General features: G+C 59.9%; 1 protein-coding gene and 1 pseudogene across 6 annotated transcripts in view; both read right to left on the bottom strand.

Annotated features, from left to right (window-relative positions):
- Window positions 1–637: 637 nt before the first annotated feature.
- The window catches only part of PACS2 (phosphofurin acidic cluster sorting protein 2), a 70598-nt gene continuing 51343 nt past the window's right edge, over window positions 638–19892 (bottom strand). For 4 of the 6 annotated variants that reach the window (XM_063088832.1, XM_063088833.1, XM_063088836.1 and 1 more), the window contains 17 exons: window positions 17182–17339; window positions 16011–16101; window positions 15636–15710; window positions 15029–15171; window positions 13035–13167; window positions 12596–12700; window positions 12236–12342; window positions 11558–11712; window positions 10710–10820; window positions 10360–10468; window positions 9379–9411; window positions 5214–5256; window positions 3963–4005; window positions 3497–3638; window positions 2458–2684; window positions 1978–2091; window positions 638–1338 (listed from right to left, as the gene is read on the bottom strand). In XM_063088832.1, the coding sequence (XP_062944902.1) occupies window positions 1220–1338; window positions 1978–2091; window positions 2458–2684; window positions 3497–3638; window positions 3963–4005; window positions 5214–5256; window positions 9379–9411; window positions 10360–10468; window positions 10710–10820; window positions 11558–11712; window positions 12236–12342; window positions 12596–12700; window positions 13035–13167; window positions 15029–15171; window positions 15636–15710; window positions 16011–16101; window positions 17182–17339 (1908 nt within the window). In that variant the 3' untranslated portion in view covers window positions 638–1219. The remainder of the gene's footprint in view (window positions 1339–1977; window positions 2092–2457; window positions 2685–3496; window positions 3639–3962; window positions 4006–5213; window positions 5257–9378; window positions 9412–10359; window positions 10469–10709; window positions 10821–11557; window positions 11713–12235; window positions 12343–12595; window positions 12701–13034; window positions 13168–15028; window positions 15172–15635; window positions 15711–16010; window positions 16102–17181; window positions 17340–19892) is intronic. The other 2 variants (XM_063088834.1, XM_063088835.1) reach the window with 1 other exon arrangement.
- On the bottom strand, window positions 18383–18743 carry LOC134371779 (small ribosomal subunit protein uS10-like; annotated as a pseudogene).

Below are 19892 nucleotides of genomic sequence, written 5' to 3'. Positions count from 1 at the left end.
TCCTATGGAGATCATGGGGCACAGTTTTGGGGGCAGAAGCAGGACTGAGGACATGGCCCTTCCCTGTTGGCTTGGTAGTGGCACATAGTCAGGGGTGGACCCTGGCTGCAGGTTAGGGCTGCCACCAGGATGGGCTGTTCTAGGGACCCTGGGCTGGAGGCTCCCAGCCCCTTCACCCATGGCTCCAAACCACCAGCTCCTCCAGCCAGGAGGAGGGGAGCCTTCACTGGCCACACTGCTGCTGTAGGTGACATAGGCGCACCTGGACGCCTGTCTCTACGTTCACCACAACCCTGAATCTCAACCCGAATACCCACACGGCTGGCCCTGCATGCTCAGCCTCAACCTATCCCAGCCACGCCTGGCTGTTTCTCTGGCTGCACTCTGGGACATTTGCTGGGGCCACCTGGGTCTGTGGAGGCCACTGTGCTTGCTGAGTTTGGGGTAGCAACAATACTCTGCATCAGCAAAGTCTGAAGAAAAGCCTGAAGGAGTGGGAAGTGTGAGGTGGGGGCTCGGGGACAGAGGCGGGCATCTGATAGCTCTGCCCAGCCCCATGGGGATGTCAGGAGAGCAAAGTCTGTTTGGCGGCTACATTACGACATGTATTTAAAAGCATTAAAAATATCTGCCACTATAAAATCCCTGCCAGGAGGCTGGAGTTTATTGGGAACCACGAGTGGGTGGTGCTGGGGACGTCTTCCAGGTGGGCTGGTGGCCCAGGGTCCAGGGCTGACCAGCCTCCAAAGTTGACTCAGGACGTCCCCCCAACAGAGGGCTGAGTGGGCTCATGACCGTCAGCCTCTGGCCACCATGCTCCAAGGCTGCGCCTGACCTGGGCACCCTGAGGAGGCAGAGTCCCGGCTCCTGGGAAGGACATGACATGAGCTGAGAACCCTTCCTGCTTGTCAGGCTCTGAGTGGCTCCTGAGCCAGACACACCTTCCACGATTCTCAGGCTCAGCACTGTCCATCTGGCCACCCAGCCCCCTGGCCGGAAGGTTCTGGTTAATAAGCAGAGCAGTTACTTGGCTCCCAGAGGGGAGCTGCCCCGTTAGTTTCCAGGTTGTGAGCACATTCATACTTAAGACTGTTTCTCTTCATGTTTTTAAGAGTCTGTCTCTGTGGTAAACTGAAATGTTGACAGACAGAAATGCAGCTGGGCCCCTCAGGGCGGGACTGGGCCCCTCCACGGTCCTCCGACCCCTCGGTGGGTGGGGCTAGAAGGTGGCCTTGGAGTGTCCGAAGATGCAGATGGGGAAGTGCTTCACGTGGGAAGACCACTGGGCCGCCAGCTGGAAGAACTTGACGTCGCTGCACTCCACGCCGTCGATGAGGACTGCGGGAGAAGGCCGCCTGACCGCCCGCCCGCCTGACAGGTGGGTGCACCAGCCAGGGAACAGGAGGACGAGCCCGAGGCTGGAGGCCATGACACCCTTGGGAACCCCCAGACTCCAATGGGAGGGGGATGGCAGCGGCCCAGCGCTCATCTTGCTGCCTGCCCTGCTGCCTGCCCTCCCAGACTCAGTCAGGCCTGGCTGGTCCACACCGACCTCTACCTCAGCAGGTGTCAGGCATGAGGCACTGAAAACCCACATGGGAAGATCAGGGCGAGTATGGACCTCAAGGTCATTAGACTCAAGCCCAGAAAAAGAGGAAAACCGTTGGGAGCTGCAGACCCTGAGTCAACCACTCAAAGAATATCTTCCATAAAAACATTTTGAAGTATACATATCAACCTTTTCAAAAGGCAGAAAGGATTGAAAAATTATTCCTCAGAATTTGAATGGCTGTCAGCCGCACATAAGTGCCTTTTCAAAACATGCTCAAATCCTGAATTAGTAAAGTGCATTTCATACACGACAAACGAGCAGGTCTGTGGTGTGTTCAAAGAGGCAGCCCCAACTTGCCCTGCTACCCTCACACTTTACAGTGGGACCTTGGGCGAGGACCAGACCCTGGGGCCCGGCAAGCTCACCCCTCAGCATGTGCTGCTGGTGCTTGGCTGTGCAGATCAGGCGGCTGATGCCCTCGATGCACTGGCTTTTGGACTCCACGTCCTTGTCCTTGGTCTTCTTGGGCAAAAACATCACTGGGAGGAAAAGGGGCCTGCTTCTGTCCTGTCGCTTTTCAGGGCCAGGCTGGCCAGAGCCCCCATGCAACAAGTGCCAAGGGGGTGAAGGGGAGCTGCTGCAACTCGGCCAGCCATGGCCCTCAGACCCCTGCCCATCTGGGAAGCCCACCTTCCTGCTGTGACCAGGGACAGCCGCCCTCCTGCCTGCTCAGGCAGCCTCCACTCCACTCTGGGCTCCAGAGGGAAGCCCACCCTCTGGGCCCTGGGGCCTGCTGCACTTCCAGGGGCTGCCCAAGCATCCAGCCCTAGGCCTACCTGGCCCCGACGGCCACCAGGGGCTGTCCCCTCCCACCATCCGGCCCCACTCAGCCCACCCCCCCTCACCCTTCTTGTTCTTCTCCTTGGTGACCACGGTCATGGACATGGTGGGCGTGGCCATGGCCTCGCCACTGCTGGGCAGCCTGCTGACCTGCAGGGACCGGAAAGTGCACTTGAGCGTGTTTTTGGCGGTGGGCAGGTCCTTCTTCTCGGCATCCCTCTTCCTGTCTGCAGGCTGTGCTGCCGTCCAGTAGTCCACCTGCAGCCCCATCAGCTCGGCGCCAACACCCTGGCTGGGAAGGCAGAGGGGGGAGGTGCTCACACCCACGTCCTCAGCCCTCAGTCCTGGTGTGTCCCTGTCACAAGCCAACTTGCTGGCCAAAGGAACTGGGCCCTCACAGCACACTCTGCAGAGCCGGCCACATGCCCTGGTCTCCTGGGACACTCGTTTGTGCCTATGGCCCTGGCATCGTAACCATGCCCAGGTCACCGCTGGGGGTGTCCTGCACAAATGACACAGGGCCCCAGCAATAGGACAGTCATTGCCCTGGGAGCCCGACACCTGCTCTCCAGACTTCTCCTTTGAACCTTGAGGGCCCAGAGGAACCAGCCCCGTGTAAGGCATGGCTGGGGAGCCCTGGACTGGGAGCCAACAGGGTGCCGGGACCTCAGGGCACACAGCCCAGTGCAGCTTTGCTCAGTCCGGGTGAGTTCAGCTCTAGTGAGATCCAGGGTGGCCTGGCGGAGCTGCCCCCGTGAGGACTGTCTACAGACTTCTGTCTCCTGCACCTCCTAACCTCAGCTTGGTTTTTAAAAGCCGACTATGTGCAGAACTGAGAGAAGGCTCAGCACAGCCCCCACATTTATTTACTGTGTAGGGGTTCCCGTCCCCAGTGAGCTCCAGGGGCAATGCCAAGTCCTGCTGGTTCTGTGTCAGGGGCGGCCAGCCAGGGCCTCGTGGTCCTCACAGACCTCACCGCCTCCGCCTGGGGGGCTGACGTGACGGATGCGGGGGGCAGGGGGGTGGACGGGACATGGGGGTGGAAGACAACTCAGGCAGCAGCAGTGCTGAGGGGGAAGGGCCCTGCATGCGTGGTGCCTTTACCTGGGGGAGGACAGGCCTCCGCTCACCGACGGGGAGGAGGGCGGGGTGGGAGAGGCCTCCTTGGCCGCGGGAGATGTGGACGTGGACGGTGGGGTGGAGGAGAGCACACCAGAGCCCGAGGGGGCCGCGTCATCAGAGTCACCTTAGGGAAAGAGTCACAGGGTAGCAGTGAGCCCACCCACTGCTCTGCCCCCCACAGCTCCAGCCTGCTGGACCAGGACACAGAAGGCAGCCCCTTGTGACAGGCGGGACGGTGCCCAAGTAGCCTGAGTGCGAGGCAGGAGATTCTCAAATGTCCTTGGCTCCAGAGGGTGCCATGTAAGCCTTGGCGCAGGGCTTCCTAAGGACAGTGGCCGCAGAGGCTCCTCCTCCACAGTGAGCAGAAGCCCAACAAGGCTGGGGATGCAGCTGCGCAAGACCTGGGGGATGGGGATCCCCTAGGCTTGGGGTGGGGGGATGGGGTTACCTGATGTGGCTGAGGACGGTTCCACAAGTCCAACCTTCACGACCTAAAAAGCGATAGATGCTGGCTGGCAGTGGCCCTGCCATCCTGCCCTGCGCTGCCCCGCCCCGCCCCACCCTTTCCTGCACCATCCTGCCCTGCCAGGCTCCTGCTTTGGAGCACAGACCCAGGCAGGCTCCCATATCCCTGTTCCTGCCGAGCCTCCATGTGCCAGTCCTCCTGTCCGTAGGGCAGAGCCGAGGTCGGGGCTGGCACGCAGGGGCAGTGATGCTCCAGACGCACTTGCTCTCAGCAGAAGGACTGCCCTCTCACAACAGCAGGTCCTCTGGGCAGCAGTAAGCCATGTGCCTGTGAGTGACCAGGCCCAGACACCCAGCACGACCAGGACGCTGGTGGGAGGGACCCAGGCCCAGCTAGCACCTGGCTCAGTAGGTGCTGCTCCAAAAACCCATGGTGGCTGCTAGGGACAGTGCCTCAGGCCTGCACTGTCCATCATGGAGACTGTTAGCTGCATGTGGCTGTGTGTAATTAAAGTGAATTACGATGACAAATTCAGAGCCTCTATCACAGGATGATGTTTCTGGTGCCCAAGAGCACAGGCACTTGTGACCACAGGCGCTCCTTGATGAATCCCACCCCTCCCAGACAGGCCATAGGCACCCCAGACCCCTCATCAGGGACTCAAACACAGCAGGGTGCACGGAAAGGCCCGGAAGCCCTGCCTCTGTCTGGCGGCTCTGTCTGCCAGGCTGCCTGACGGGTCTCACAGCAGGCACCTCAGCAGAGGGGACTGCAACAGTACAAGAAGATGGGCAGGAAGCTGGGGACACCTGAGCCACAAGGAAAGAGCCTGGCCGCAGAGAGCACCCTCAATTCTTGGCAGAGGGAGGAACCTCAAGTTCGTGGGCCACAATGCCCACCTAAGCAAACCAACCCAGCTCCTTGAGGACAAAGGCACCCTTCCTCCCAGAAGCAGCCGGGGTCTCCTCTCCTGAGAGACACTCGCCCCAACGCAGAGAAATGCCCAGAGCTGGACCCGCGCCTGCCCGATGGGGCCTCTGCTTCCACCAGCCAGCCCATGCCCACACCCCGCACACACAGGGAGAAGACAGGGGACTCCAGGGGAAGCCCCAGCTCAGGAGGGTGAGGAAGGCTCCGGGATGTGTCAAGTGAGTGCAAACACATCCTCATCATTAAAAAGGTGCTTTGGCAGGTCAGCGGTTTCCTGAGCAGGCGGGGCTGGCTGGTACTCACCCCGACGAAGGGAATGAACTTCTGAGAGGACTCTTCGTCAGCGCTAAGGGCAAGGAAAACAGGCGGTTAAGCTCTTTCCAGGGCACACCCACCCGTCCACACAGCAGCAGCAGCTGAGGGCGGGCTCAGCTTCTCTTGGCCTGAGAACTTGGTGCAGCCCCAGGGCCGAGGGCCTGGCTGGACACCCCTGCCCCTGCCGGTCCCACCCACTCCCACTCTGCAGCCCACCCTGGCCTCCAGGACCCTGACCCTTGCATCCCTCTGGGCAAGGGTGAGGGCTGCAAGGAGAGAGCAGCCTCACAGGAGATTCACTTTTCCATCCCAGGGGCCTGATGCACAGGCAGTGGCTCAGTCTGGTCCTCTCCCATCTGCCTTTCTGCTGGCCCCAGCAAGCCCAGCGTTCCCTGCTCAGCCCAAGAAAAGGGCTTGCAGCAGGTGCCCTTGGGCCCCAGAACCTTCCAGGGAACAGGCTGGGTCTTCTCCAGTGATTGGGGTAGCCACCCAAAGTCAGGGCACAGAGGTTTTCTCCCAGTCTGGGTAACACTGATGACTACTCGAGAGGCTGGTTCTGGCTGCAATGACAGAGTGGGCACACCGTGCCTCAGAATAACAGGCAAGTGTGGCCTGTGGTGGGATCAGGTGGGGGCTGTCTGGACCTGGCTCTGTACGACATCTGGCAGACAGACCATCCACGGGGAAGATGCCAAGGGACTTAGGGCAGGAGACCAGGGGACGAAATCCCGAGTGCCTTCCTTCTCCAGTATGTGTGGCCCAGGCAGGGGTTGGTCCTCTGGTCTTCTCTGCAGCAGCTGTGGCTGCAGCATCATCCACAGGGCATGGTGCCAGCTTGGAAAATGAGGGTCCATCAGCAGCTGGAAGAGCGTCTCCTTCCAGGCCCCTGGGCAGATCCACAGGGCAGGGCTGGTCCTGGGCAAGAGCTAAGTCAGCCTCCTCCCTTGGCTTTGGCAGCTCCCTGTGGCCACATGAGCAGTGAGTGCTGCCTCTGGGCAGTTCTCCCAGCTCCGTTTTTTCTGTCTCATTTCCCAAACGGTGGAGTCTGACACCAGCGAGTGGCTATCCTGCAGATGGAGACTGTGCACGCATGTGGTGAGAGAAGCAGTGGCTGCCATGGCACTGGGAAAGAGCCAAGGGATGGGGCTTCTCTCCATATCTCACGGAACCACTCAGGAGCGGCTGTGCGGCTGCAGTGTGTGGACCTGCCCGGCGGCCCCAGCCCTCTCTTGCAGTACGGTCCATGCAGGGCCATTTAGGGAGAAGCCGTTGCCAGGATGTGGGCACTAGCTTCCGGGACCAGCAGCCCCATCTCCTCAGAGCTCTGCGGGGCAGAGACTTGTGTCCAGCATCCCCACAAACAGTGTGGTGTACCCAGAGGCTGGAAAAGTGGCCCTTGCCCAGGGGCCAGGCCAGAATGCATGCCCAGCACCCAGCCAGCTGAGGCTGGTCCTTATAGGAGGGGCCTCTCTCTGTGTTTGCAGCAGCACCTGTGGAGATGCCAGCTGATGGGACTCGCCCTCTCCTGGGACACAGGGACCCACAACACAGAGCACCCTCGGCACCTTCCACCCCCAGGATCCCCTGCAAAAGACCTGGCAGATGCCTTTGGGTGAAACCATAGACAGACTCTGTCCACCCTACCGAAGATGACCAGTCCTCACCTTTTCTGTTCTAAGAACAGAGTTGGAAGAGAAACTTTCCCCTCCTTCGTCCACTTCAAATAAAATAAAAGGATCTAAACCCTGTGCCCAAGCCTGCTGCTGTCCTGAGGGCCTGCCTCCCTGCTGCCCTGGCTCCATCCTTGGCCATCAGGCCGGAGCGCCCGGGGTGGCCGTCTACTCGGAGGTCCCTCCTGCCCTCTTCCGGCAGGTCCATGCTTGGAAATCTCAGCAACACCGAGTCCTTCCGGGCACAGGAGGTCACAGAGGCAGGCGGCAGCTGCTCCTGCTGCCAGCATACGGGGAGGCGCTAGTCCACAGGGCCACCCGCCTCTGCCGAGCCACGCCCCCCACGACCACGGCACAATGGCCTCTTGTCGCATGCTCTGCTCTGCGGCACACGAGGGTGAAATGTGGGAGATGCCACAACACAGGGATGTTGCTGGAACCCTCAAGCCAAGCTGCGCCTCTGGGCCATGCAGACATCAGCACTGGACACAGGCCAGCGCAACAGGGGTGACACCGGCTTGCCACTAAGACCCCCTCAATTTGAACCCTGGACACAGAGGGGCTGCCAAGGCCTGCAGCACACGCAGACTCGTGGTGGGACAGAGTGATCAGAAGTCTAAGGATCACACCCACAGCTCTGTGGGGAGGGCCCCTCAGGGGCAGACACCTGGGGGATGCTCTGTGAAGCCCTGGGGGGCCGCCTGGATGCGCACGAAACCCCTTTAACCCATGTGTGCTGGCACAAGCAGGCTGGGGCTTGTGGCTGGCCACAGAGCCTGTCCCGTCCTCACAGGATGAGTCCCATTCCCGACGACCAGCCACACTGTGCACCGTGGAGGGCCGGGGCAGGCAGGGCGCACCTTGGGAGAGTCAGGAGCCTCCCTGCAGACACTCTCACGGTGAGTCTGGGCTGAGAGGGGCCGGGGCAGGACTCTGCGCAAGTTCCCTGCCACGAGGGCTGTACACACTGGCCACCCTCTCCGGCCTCCTGAGTGCTCCCTCTGGATGGACAGAGGAGTATTCCCTGTCACCGCAGGCAAAGGCTGGCCTGTGGTCCCAGCAACATTCTGGGCCTTCCCTGAGCTCCATACAGGGTCTCTGGAGCCCTGCCCCACCCAGGGGTGCCGGTGTCACCACTGTAGTGCGGAGGCAGGGACAGGAGGCATGGGGTGGGGTGGCCAGGGTTTCCTGGAGCCTGGGTTTGCTGCTCGGATGAGCCAATCCCGAGAGACAAGAAGCCGCAGCCATGGCCGGGTGCCCGGCAGCGAGAGCGTGCTGCAGGCTCTTCCTGCCACAGCTGGCGCAGGACTGCTAGGGGTCAAGAGGGGAGGACACCACGCTGGTCTTTTTCTAACACGCCAAGGCTTGTTTAGCAGGACAGACGCAGGGTGTGCAGACTCCCTCCTCCTGTGTCTGTCCCAGGGCCCAGCCCTGTGCTGTGGCTGCTCCCAGCATTTCCAGCAAGGAGGTCCCCCCAGGGACCTCACGACCCTGCACTGTGGGAGGTAGGGTACGGCAGCTTTTCCCAGGACAGTGAATTACTTAAGGCATTTGCAGAAGACACAGGCAGAGCACGAGCCCCACGGGGGTCCAGCACTGACTCCGCAGACAGGCAGGATGTGCCCGGGCAAGAAAGGGGTGACCCCATTTGAGAAGGGGCAGCTTTGGGGGATGCTGGTGACTTGGTTCAAAATGTACCCATTTTTAGAGGGTAGGGCCATCTCTGGGGACAACAGAACTTTATCCCTGTTTGGGGTGTTGGTGGTCTGGCCACAAAAGATGGCAGAAAACCCTCTGCTAGCCCTGAGCGCGTGGGGGAGGAGCCCGGGGCCAGACCGCAGTGCGGAAGGCGGCTTAGCGTGGCCACTGTGCGCCACGTACCCTGGGCCAGTTCCCCACCGCCCCCTCCACAGCCCACAGTGGAGCCAGCATCAGCGCCTCCCTGGGACTGCCAGCAAGTGACCATTGCGGTGAGGGTGAAGTGCTCAGTGCAAAGCTGGCACGAGACGACCCTGATGCGGTGGTCAGGGCTCAGCACCATCCCCAGCGCCTACGTCTAGTTTAAAAGGAGGCTGCACTGTCTGTGGCTTCAGAAACACAGACACTCATGGAGGCTAAAACTGGCCACTTCTTAAAACAAAATCCTGGGTCGAAACAGACAGAGGAGGCCTGCCGGCTGCCCTGCCCCTGTGGACTCTGTGGTCCTAGCATGTGCAGGCCTGGCTCGGGGACAGCAGGGACCAGCCTCTGCTTTCTTGACTCAGCTCGAGAGGCCAGACCTGAGGAGAGGGGTCCACGTCTGCTCTTCCTGCACAGCGGCCCCATCTGTTCCCCTCTGGGCACCAGCCCTGGTAGCCAGGGCCTGACTCCCAGCCCGGAGGAAGGACATCAGGGAGGGTGAATCTGGGCGGTGACACTGCTAAACAAGCCCTAAAGACCAGCCTGGGCACAGACAGGGCAGGGGCAGACCCAGAGAGCCGTACCTTAGGGTAAAGTCAAAATGAAAGTGCTTTTTCCTTTTCAGAGAGCCGCCAAAAGAGAGAACACAGATACGTTACCACAGTCGGGCTCCCGAGCTCTCGGTGACTCTCCATCTGCCTGGCCCTGGGGCCGGGCATAACTCTCTGTGCTGGGGACAGCACTGCCCCCCTCCTTGGGCTCCATCAGGGAGCCACACAGCCGTCCTTGCTGCCCTCACTGTACCTCCCAGACCTTCAGACTAGCTCTTTATCTCCTAGTCCAGGCAAGTGCTGAGGGTCACTCAGGAATTAGCAGAGGTGCTTTGCCCTGTCCTCAACTGGCCGCGGGGCCTCTGTGTTTCCTGCCCTTCTAAGCTCTCTTGGACGGGAAGCCATTGGCCCACCCTCAAGACTCCCCAAAGGAGGCTGTGATCCAACTCTGTGCCTTTATTTCCCTTGTCAGCACGAAGGGCAGCTTGCCCAGAGGCCTGGGACAAGAAGGGGGACGCTTAGTGTCCTAAAACAGCAGGATGGTCCCTGCCCGGGGCTCTCCAGGGAGGAAAGACCTAGGCCCAGCCCCACCACACCCTGGGCAGGACAGCTGGACCTCCCCAGCTGTGGCTTTTGCCTGCAGTTCCTCAGCGTCATCCTGCACTGGGCAGGGCAGGACACAAGTGATAATCTACCAACAGGCCCAAGGTTCAGCTGCCCAGAAAACCCAGGCTGTGAAGAGAACATGTGACCAGATGTGGGGGAGCAGTTGTCAACAGCTGTCCTGTAAGCCTGTCATAGAACATTCCAACACGCACAAAAACAGAGGTTCTGAAAACAGGACTCCCAAGTTCTAACTCTGGTTTGGGGTCAGGGAGGAGCCACCCGGCTCGCTCAGAACTTTCTGCCATGGCCCACTCGGGCCGAGACCAGCAGCGGGATAGCAGCTAGCAGGGCCTGCAGGGTGGGGCCAGTGCCTCCTCCAGGGCCACAGGCCTGGGACTCCTGCATTACCTCTTCTGTCTGTAGGTCAGCATGGCCTCGGCGATGGGGAGCTGGTGCGCACAGTTGGCCCCTGCGATGTACTGGGTGATGCGCGACACGATGTCTGGCGCGTCCTGCACTGCACGAGGGGGAGGCAGCGGTGGGTTGGGCTGCATTGGCCAGGAGGGGTCCCGGGTGGAGTCCAGGGAGGACCTGAGTGGCAGTCTGGAGGCACTGTGCTCGGGCCTCCCCTCCACCTCTGCCTCCCCACAGGCTGCCCAGGCCTGAGTGCCCACCCACGGCCTCCCAAACTGGCTGTGAACTGGCTGTGCTGAGGGGACAACCCTCCCCACCCCAGCCCACGTGGCAGCAGGCCTCACCAGTGCTCTGGGCCTCCAGCTTATTGAACAGATCTCTCCAGGCCAGGTCCTGGAAGAAGTTGTTGTAGCGGTAGTCGACGGAGCCCAGGTACCTAGCCACAGGGTGGGAACCTGCATGCCAGGGGAGGGCCATCATGGTGGCGGGACATGGAGCCGCATGTGGCCTCCTCCCGTACCAGTGAAGGAGCTGGGCTGCCTGACCCCACGCCTGCTCTGCTCGCCTCCCAGACAACCTTCCTCCTGGTCCTACCACCTCCACCGCCCCTCTGTAGTGGACTGTCGGGGCCCCGTTGAGGGAGCTTTGTCAAAGTCCCACCTCCCCGGGCTTCAGAGAGGAAGGCCCAGCCGGGATGCCTACCAGGCAAACGTGACCCACAGAGGCATCGGGGACAGACACGGGTGAGGCATGCCCTCTAGGCCTCACTATTTGTCAACAGAGACTGGACAGATTTGTTTGGTAATAAAACAAATTGTATAAACCAAAAGAATCAACAGAGTTCAACCACACAGGCTCCTGATAACTCAAAAGGATTGACAGCTAACCCCTGCTCTGCATTTTTAGCAAGGAAAATCAAAAGTGGCACCAAGTCTTCTCAACAACTGGCCAAAGAAACAGCCAGCACGGGGCCACCTCAGAGGGGAAGGGCTTTGTCCTCTCACCCGAAGGGCCGTGTTAGGCAATCATGTTACTTTTCACTTAATCAGAAGTATGAACCATGAGACAAACATTTAAAAATATCAAAAACCATGCAGCAGCAGCACCCAAACCCGCCTTCCCACCATGCGACTGTGTCCCCTGCCTCTGAAAGCCCCGCATGGCCACACGACACTGGCCCTCGGCCCCTCACCCAGCGGGATGATGAGGAAGCGCATGTATCCCAGCCAGTCGGGGGTCTTGTGGGACAGCTGCTCCACGAAGAGGCGCAGGACAGCGCTGAGGTACTGCTGCGCCCCTGCCACGGCGATCTTCACAGGGGTCGGGGGCTGGGGATTGCAGTTGCAGCTGCGACCAAGAAGCAGGTGGGCAGAGAGGGACAGACGCCTCAGGGGGGCTGTCCTTGGTCCAAGGGCCACCCACGCTGAGCCTGGGGGAACCTGTGCCTCCAGCTGTGCTGCTCAGGCCCTGACGCAGCTCCAAAAGCCCAGCCCCTGACAGCGGGAGCCCCAAGCTCGGGTGGGGTCTACCTGGACCTGCCAGGCTCCACCTCAAGATGGTCCTGGAGACAGGCACAAAGGGCAGGTGGCCGTGGCTGAGGATGGGCCGGGCAGCCAGCAGAGGCTGCTGCCCCCACAGGCCACCCTGCCAGTGTTTCAGTGCCCCCTCCTGGGTTGCTGCTCCCGCCCAGAAATGGAGAGGAGACTGGACTGTGGGGACCTCGGTTGGCAATGCTGGACACCCCCCACAACCCCAGGAAAGAGAGCACTCGGTCGGGGAGCGCCCCGCAGGAGCTGGGTGCGGCCCCTGACACATACTCAAGCACCAACGCCACAGCGGGGGACCCCAAGGAAGGGGCTGTTGGACTCACTATCTCTGTATCCGTGAGACAATGGTGCTGAAGGCCGCCTGGACATCCGCGGCGGAGCAGGTACACACCACGGGGAGTGTGTGCCTCTGCAGGATGTCCGAGAGGAACTGCCCAGAGGACCAAGCAGCTGGTGACCCTTGGCACAGCCTTCTGGGCCACCTCCCACCCAACTCTTGCGTCAGATCTCACAGAGTCCAGGCCAACCCAACCCCTCCAGTTCGGTGTCCCCTGTGGACGGGGCGCTCTCCAAGGCCTCCCCACTCAGCAACACCACCCAGTAAGTGGTGGGCACTGGCAAAGTCCCCTCCTCTCCGTCCAAACACCCTGACCCTCGACTCCACCTGGGGCCCCTCTTCCCACCTGGCCCTGCCAGTCAGAGGTGTTGATGAGAATGATGTTCTCGGGGAGCTGGTCATCGGAGATGAGGATGTGGTTGAGCTGGTCATACACGGTCTTCCTGGGGATCTGCACAAATGGAGCCCTGTCCGTGCCCAGCCCCTCACCTACCTGGCCCTCATGCCAGGAGCACCTCGCTGCCTGCCAGCAGTGTGGAGGCTCAGGAATAGGTAGGAGAACCACTACCACAGGGGCAGCCCCAGCCACAGGGCTCTTCACCTGCCCTGGACCAGGGAGGGCGGCAGACAGCAGAGCAGTGCCCCCAGGTCTACACAGGCTTCTTGACAAGCAAGCTCTGTTCTGCAGCTGGGCGTTTTCCAAACACACCCCCCACCCCCCCAGGGTCTTCCTGAACTCACGGCTCCTCCCTCCCGTGCTGAGCCTGGGTGGACAGCCCCCGCACCTGCAGCTGGCTCCTCGTGTCTGGGCAGCGCTCGTTGTCCAGGCTGTTGGCCCGCTCGTTCTGTGGCCGTGCCGGCTGCCGCTCCTTCAGGGATGTGCTCCGGCCCCGGCGGCCAGCCTGCTTCCCCTCGGACCTGTTGGGGCCAGGACAGGCTTGGGAGTGGGCAGCAGGGCCAGGGGCAGGCCACATGCTCACTGTGGCCTGACCATTGCGGCTGCCCTAGGGAAGAGAGATCGGCAGTAGGGGCTGGGAAGGACAACCGCAGTGTCACCTGATGGGCAGTGGGGCCAAGGGCCACAGAGAAGGTCCGCTGACTCTGCAGGGACCACGGCAGTAATGGCGTATGAGTGGGACCCCAGCCCTTTCCTCATCTGTGAGTCGGTGCAGGGCACCTCAGGGTCACTGAGCTTGCCCTCCCCTCCCAAGACAAAGCCAGGTGCAGGCCAGTGCTGGGCAGCAGGTGACGCTGTCTGGGGTCCCAACACAGGCACCTGTGTGCCCCCCACCAGGTAATGCCAGCACCCTAATCTGCTCTGCAAATGTCCCAATATCACAGAAACATAAAACCAACAAACAACCAGGTCATCACGTCTCCCTTACAATCCGGATAGGGCTCTGCAGAGCAGGGGACTGGGGGCCGCGGTGGGCATCTGCAGGGACAGCGGCAGACGCATCTGACCCCAGGCCTCCAGCAGGGTCAGAGGCTGCAGCTCCTCTGTGTGGCACCAAGGGCTGCAGGCCCAATAGCCAATGCGGAGAGCGCTACGCCTGCCTCCTGATTCTGGGACAGGCTCGCACAGGGGCCAATCCATCAGGAAGGGCTGCGTGGAGGCAGTGGTGGGAGAGCAGCCCCCAGCAAGGTCAGAGCGTGAGCCATCACACCCAAGACACCCAACATGTGTGCTTTGACACCAGAGTGGGGGTCTCAACGCAGCACAGAGTGCCGTGGTACTGAAGCCTCAGCCACAGGTCTAGGAGGGGCTCAGGGAGGCAAGAGCCCAGTGGGCTGCAGAGTGGGCTGCAAGGCCCCTAGATAAGGATACAGAGAGAAGGCACTGAGCAGTTAAGAGCCCCCAACCTCCCTGCAGCCCAGGCCCAAGCCATCAGCTCCAGGCAGCTCCCGCCCACAGGCAACCAAGGGCAGCAGCATGGCTGAGCATGCAGCTGACCACAGGGAGGGGCCGTTGGGAGCTCCAAGGGTGGCCGAAAGCTCAGGCTGGGCAGGGGTAGGGCCAGTGCCCAAGGAGGGCCCACCAGAGGCAGAGGGTGGCGTGGAGGGCCCTAGGGAGTCACACAGGGTGGGTCAGCCCCTACACTTGGGGATGGCAGGAGGCCAACCTGGCATGTCCCCATGCAGGGGGCTTGGAGACTGTCCTTGATCTAATAAGACAAGCTGTCCTGGGGTCAGGACATGACAGAGAAGCCACCAGGAAGCCATCCCCCACCAGGAAGCCACCTGTGGTCACTTCAATTCAGACCACCCCACTTCTGAGGACTCGGCGCTCACTCACCACCACCCTGGGGAGGTCTCAATCTACAATCTACACAAGTCACTCCACCCCTTGCTCAGGCTGGCCAGCTGACTCGGGTTTGGATCTGCTTTCCCTGGGGACGTGGTCCACCCTCCTCCAAGCCCCAGCTGAGCTCCTGTATTGAGCTCGGTCACTGTGGCTGGCCATCCCCAGCTCTCTCAAAGCCTCAGCTGGGGTTCAGCTGCTTCACCGAGGGCGCTGGACCCTAGGCCCCACACCTGTGCCTGGTGCAAGGATAACCTCATGGGCACACTGGCTGTGGGGGTGTGTGCTGACAGAAACCGCCACAGAACTGCTGCAGCTAGTTACCGGTGTGTGGGGGGGCCCAACCTGGAGAAGGCCCCAAGTCTGCAGCTGCACCCGAGTGATTCTCATTGGGCCCGATGGGCTCTGCCCCAATGGGGCACCCCTGACGCTCCTGCGGTGAGCCCCTCCCTCCCGCTAGCACAGGGCCCCCATCACCTGGTGGAGGGGATGATGAGTGACTCTGTCTTGGTGACCCTCCCACTGGGCGGCAGCCTCTCAGTGAACACGTCCCGCGGGGAGGTCTCTGCTTCTGGGCTGTCCTCGGGCTGCCCTGGCTGCTCCCGCGGGGCCGGCGCACACTGGTGAACAGAGACAGTAGCCAGGTCACTGCCCGTCTTGGACATACCACCCTACATCGGAGACCCTCTTGAGCCCACATGGCCCCTGGTTTGGGTGAGGGGTTTAGGCTTCTGGGCCTGTAGCTCCCTGTGTGTGGAGAGGGCCACATGCTGCCCTGGAGAGGCCAGCTGACCTTGGCCTTCAACCAGGGCCAAACCTCCTGAATCCCCACCCTGCCCTGGGGCACAGCACGCCTTCCTGGAGAAGACCCCACACAATGGCAGCAGGAGCATGCCAGGAGTTGCTGGGCCTGTATGCAACAGCAACTCTAGCTGCGACTCTGGTGGCACCAGCAGCCTGGCCATCTCCTGGGCCAACCACACCTCTGCACACCAGATGCCCTGATAGCGTGGGTGCGAGGGCCTTCAGGTGGAGCCTGTCCCTGTGGGTCGGTGCTGAGGCCGGGAGCAGAGAGTGGGCTTACGGGGGCCATGGTGTCAGAGACGCTGTCACTCGGCTGCTTGCCTCCCAGGGGCCGAGTCTTCTCAGGCACGTCAGCCTGGAGAGTGAGACAGGAGTCAGGCGTGCTCAGCAGCAGGGGGGCCGAGGCGCCTCACTTCAGGCAGGGGTTGCTGGGGTTCGGAGGGAGCGGGGGCGTCTCCCAGGCTGTGGGCACAGGGTCACCCCAGGAAAGTCCCTGCCATTGGGCAGGGCCCTGAGCCCAGACGGTGCTAGGAGATCCCAGCCACACAAAACCCAGTCCTAGCACGTTTTCCTCTGTGTATGTGCAGCACACCCCACACAACTCAGGAAGACAGGAAGGATCAGAATTTCGGACCCTTGCCAGGGGCCCACTCACCGGGCTCGGAGGCTCCTTGTGGCTGCGGGCACTGTGGATGCTCCCGATCTCCGTCTGCGAGCTGGAGTGCGACAGGCCTTCGAAGTACGGCCTGCTTGGGGCAGGGGGGAGGTACTATTTTCCAGGGCCCTCAGCCTACTGACCATGTGGCTGCCCCACTGTGCCCGGAGGGGCAGATGGCAGGGACCCCATGGCAGAGCAGTGTGGGGTCCAGTGCACACCCACCCTCACATACACCATAGCTAAGAGAGAACGATCCAGGAGCCTGGCAACACTACGCCAGGGCAGCCCGGCTGCACTCCTTGGCCCCTCTACCTGCCCTGAGATTAGCCATAGAAATCATGTGTCCCTGAAACCCTGGCTGCTCACAGCCTTAATCCCAAGCAGGGCTGCCAGCAACACTAAGGAACTCGGGACAGCCCTGCACCAACGGCCCTGCTGGAGGACAGCCAGCCTGTGGGAGATGGAGCGTGCTCAACAGCATGACAAGGACACCCCCGCAAGGCCTCGCTGACCTGCCCACCCAGGCTAGCCAGGCCAGATGCTCCCATCACTGACAGACAAAGCACGTGTGAATGAAAAAGGAGAGGAGACCTACGGATTCAAAACAGCAGACAGGACTCCTGCACCATGCCTGGTGCTCCCACCTGGGTGACAAAGCCATGTGGAAATGTGAACACACCAGGGGGCACCCATGTGGGGTCCACTCAGGATCACGCCTGAGAGGCCCATGCCTCACCTGGAACTGTGACTGTCAGCTGGCCAGCAATTCTTCAGACAGCCGCTCCTCCTGGTCAGCCCCTCCTCCCCCAGCCCAGCCACACCACACCTGTCCTTCCCTCCCCACCTGCCTCTACGGCCCCCAAGGACTCCTCCGCACACTGATACTCTCTCCAGTGCCAGAACCAGCCTGGCCAGCACCCTGGGGACCTCTCAGTCCTCCAGCCCAGAGCACACACACCCAAGCCCCTGCACAAATGCATCTTTCCCCACCCCCGGCCTGTGACAGAACAGCTGCCCACTCAGTCCTCCCACAACCACCTTGGATTGACCCACGCTCACAGCAGTCCTCCCAGCTTCCCCCTGCCCACTGTGCCCCCAGGGCCAGGTGTGGTCTCCACAGAGCAGGGGTGTGAGGGAAGCCCCTCTGCCAGGCCACCGGCTGGCCCACCTGAGCTTCGGCTTGGGTGTGCTGAGGACACTGTCATCATCTTCCATGTCAGGGCCACTGTCACTGGGGTTCTCCATGTCCAGCGTGTCATACAAGAGGTCCAGGTCCTCCTCCACCTCAGGGACATGTTCTGCAGGGTCCTGCTCCGAGTCAAGGACCTGCCAGGACGCCAGACGTCTGTGAGAACCAGGCAGGGAGGGAGGCCCCTGCAGACACCATGCCACCCCCTTGGCAGGCCACCCAAGGGGCATGAGGATGGGTCTGCAGGAACCAGGTGAGGGGGCGCCCAGACCCAACAAAAGCCTCAGCTGCTGGCTAGCATGCTCGGCTTGTCCAGGCATTCTGCCCTAGAAATTGGGGCTCTGTCCTGAGAAGCTCAGGCCACCCAGGCACTGGGCACAGTGTGACCATCTCTGCACCTTGTCGGGCTTGGCTCCTGTGACTCAGGCTGACCAGGTGTGCTGGGAGCATGGCGTTCAGGCATGGAAACTCTGGCACGCGGCTGCACAGCTACTGCTACAACCAGACCACCAAGCACTTCTATTACCCCAGGGGGTGCCCCTGCCCTCCCCCAGTCAGTCCTCATTTCGTCCCCGCATCCACTGACCTGATTCCTGCCCCTGTGATCTTTGCCCTCCCAGAACCCCACGGAACACAGCCTCCTGTGTCTGCTTTCACGCAGCATTGTGTACTTAGGATTCACCCGTGTCGCTGTCTGTCCACAACCGACTCCCTTCCATTGCTCAGCAAGGCTCCATTGAGTGGGTGGCCAGGTGTCTAATGCATCATTTGCTGGTGGGTATCTGGGATGTTTCCAGTGTTTGCTATTACCAAGGAAGCTGCTGTGAACACCTGCATGTAGGTCTTTGTTTGGACATATGTTTTCATGTCCTTTAGGGAAATTCCCGACTGCAACTGCTGGGCGCCTGGGAACTGTTTTCCATGGCGGTGGCTGCAACTCATGCCCTGCCAGCAGCATGAGGGCTCCAGTTGTTACATGCCATAGCTCATTACTTTCCATTTTTCTATCAGGTGTTTTACTGTGGTTTTGATTCGCATTTCCCTAATGACCAACCAGTGCTGATGATCATGGGCTTACAGGCTGTTTGTATTTTTTCTTTGGAGAAATGTCTATTCAGATCTTTTGCCCATTTTTTAAAATGGACAATATGATCTTTTTAAATGAGTGACAATCAACTTATTATAATAGGTAAGCATCTGCACTGGTGACTTCAGCTTTCACACCTGGCTCAATACAGGCGGACGTCATCTGCTCAACAGTCCCCGGAGGTCCCTGCATGCCAGCGAGCTGCTGGTGGAGCCTCATCTGGAAACGGCCCCATGCCCTGGAGCCCCTGCCACGGGGGCTTCCATTGTGGTGGTTCTCAGCATGCTGGTGGGCACTCAGTGGTCACTTTGAGGCACTCTCCCCTTGCGCCTCTGATCAAGTCAGTACATATGTTCTCCAGGGATCCGACGTTGTGGCTGGCTAGGGTGATTCTAATTGGGTGAACTGCCACCTCTGGTTCCACAGGTGCCTTTCGAGTATCTTTAAGAGCCATGGCTAGGGCCGGCCTGTGGCTCACTTGGGAGAGTGCGATGCTGAGAATACCAAGGCCACGGGTTCGGATCCCTATATAGGGATGGCCGGTTCGCTCACTTGGGAGAGTGCGGTGCTGATAACACCAAGTCAAGGGTTAAGGTCCCCTTACCGGTCATCTTAAAAAAAAAAAAAAAAAAAAAAAAGAGCCATGGCCATGGCGCGGCTTCCTGACCAACTGCTCCTTGGCCAAAGCCAAGAGCGATGAGGCAGGAGCAGGAGCGGCTGGAGCCCCTCAGCTTCCCCAAAGAGACGGACTATTCGTTTTTTGTAGTGCTTATCTGAGTTATAAGTAACCTTTGTGTGTTTTGGATACAAGTCCTTATCAGATCTGTGATTTGCAGAAGTGTTTTCCTGTTCCATGGCTCTTATTTCACTCTCCTGATGGCACTGTTGGGAGCATACAAGTTTTAAACTTTGCTGAAGTCCAGTTTATCTATTTTTCTTTTGTCGCTTGTCCTCTTGGTGTCACACCTAAGAAACCACTGCCTAACCCCAGGTCACAGAGATTTACCTGTGTTTTCTTCTAGGAGCTTTATAGCCTTAGCTGACATGCGTGGCTCTCTGATCAGTTCTGAGTTGGTTCTGGACACGGTGTGGGGCGGGGTCTAGTGGCACATTACTGCCCACCCACTTGTCCCTGCTGCATTTGTGGAAAAGACTATTCTTTCCTAGTGGAATGATCTTGATAACATCATGGAAACCAACTGACCATAAATAAATAAAACGAGTCACTGCTCGACTCTGCCACACTGATCTCCAGGTCTGTTCTTGCGCCAGCACCACGCGGGATTGATTCCTACTGGAGCTTTGTAGAGAGTTTTGAAATTGGGAAGTGCATCTTCCAACTTCGTTACTCTTTTTCAAGACTTTTTGGCCTATCCTGAGTCCCTTGTATTTACATATAAATTCTAGAACCAGCTCATCAATTTCTGCAAAAAGGCAGCTGTGAATTTGATAGGAATTGTGTTGAATGTGGATAAATTTGGGGAGTATTGCCACCTAAGCAATATTAAGTCTTCCAATCCATGAACATAGAATGTCTTTCCACTTATTTATATCTTTTTAAATTTCTCTTGACAATGTTTCGTAGTTTCACTGTTATGTGTCT

The sequence above is a fragment of the Cynocephalus volans genome, chromosome 3 (assembly GCF_027409185.1).
Source record: "Cynocephalus volans isolate mCynVol1 chromosome 3, mCynVol1.pri, whole genome shotgun sequence".
Classification (NCBI taxonomy): domain Eukaryota; kingdom Metazoa; phylum Chordata; class Mammalia; order Dermoptera; family Cynocephalidae; genus Cynocephalus; species Cynocephalus volans.
This window is presented reverse-complemented; position numbering and strand designations above follow the sequence as displayed.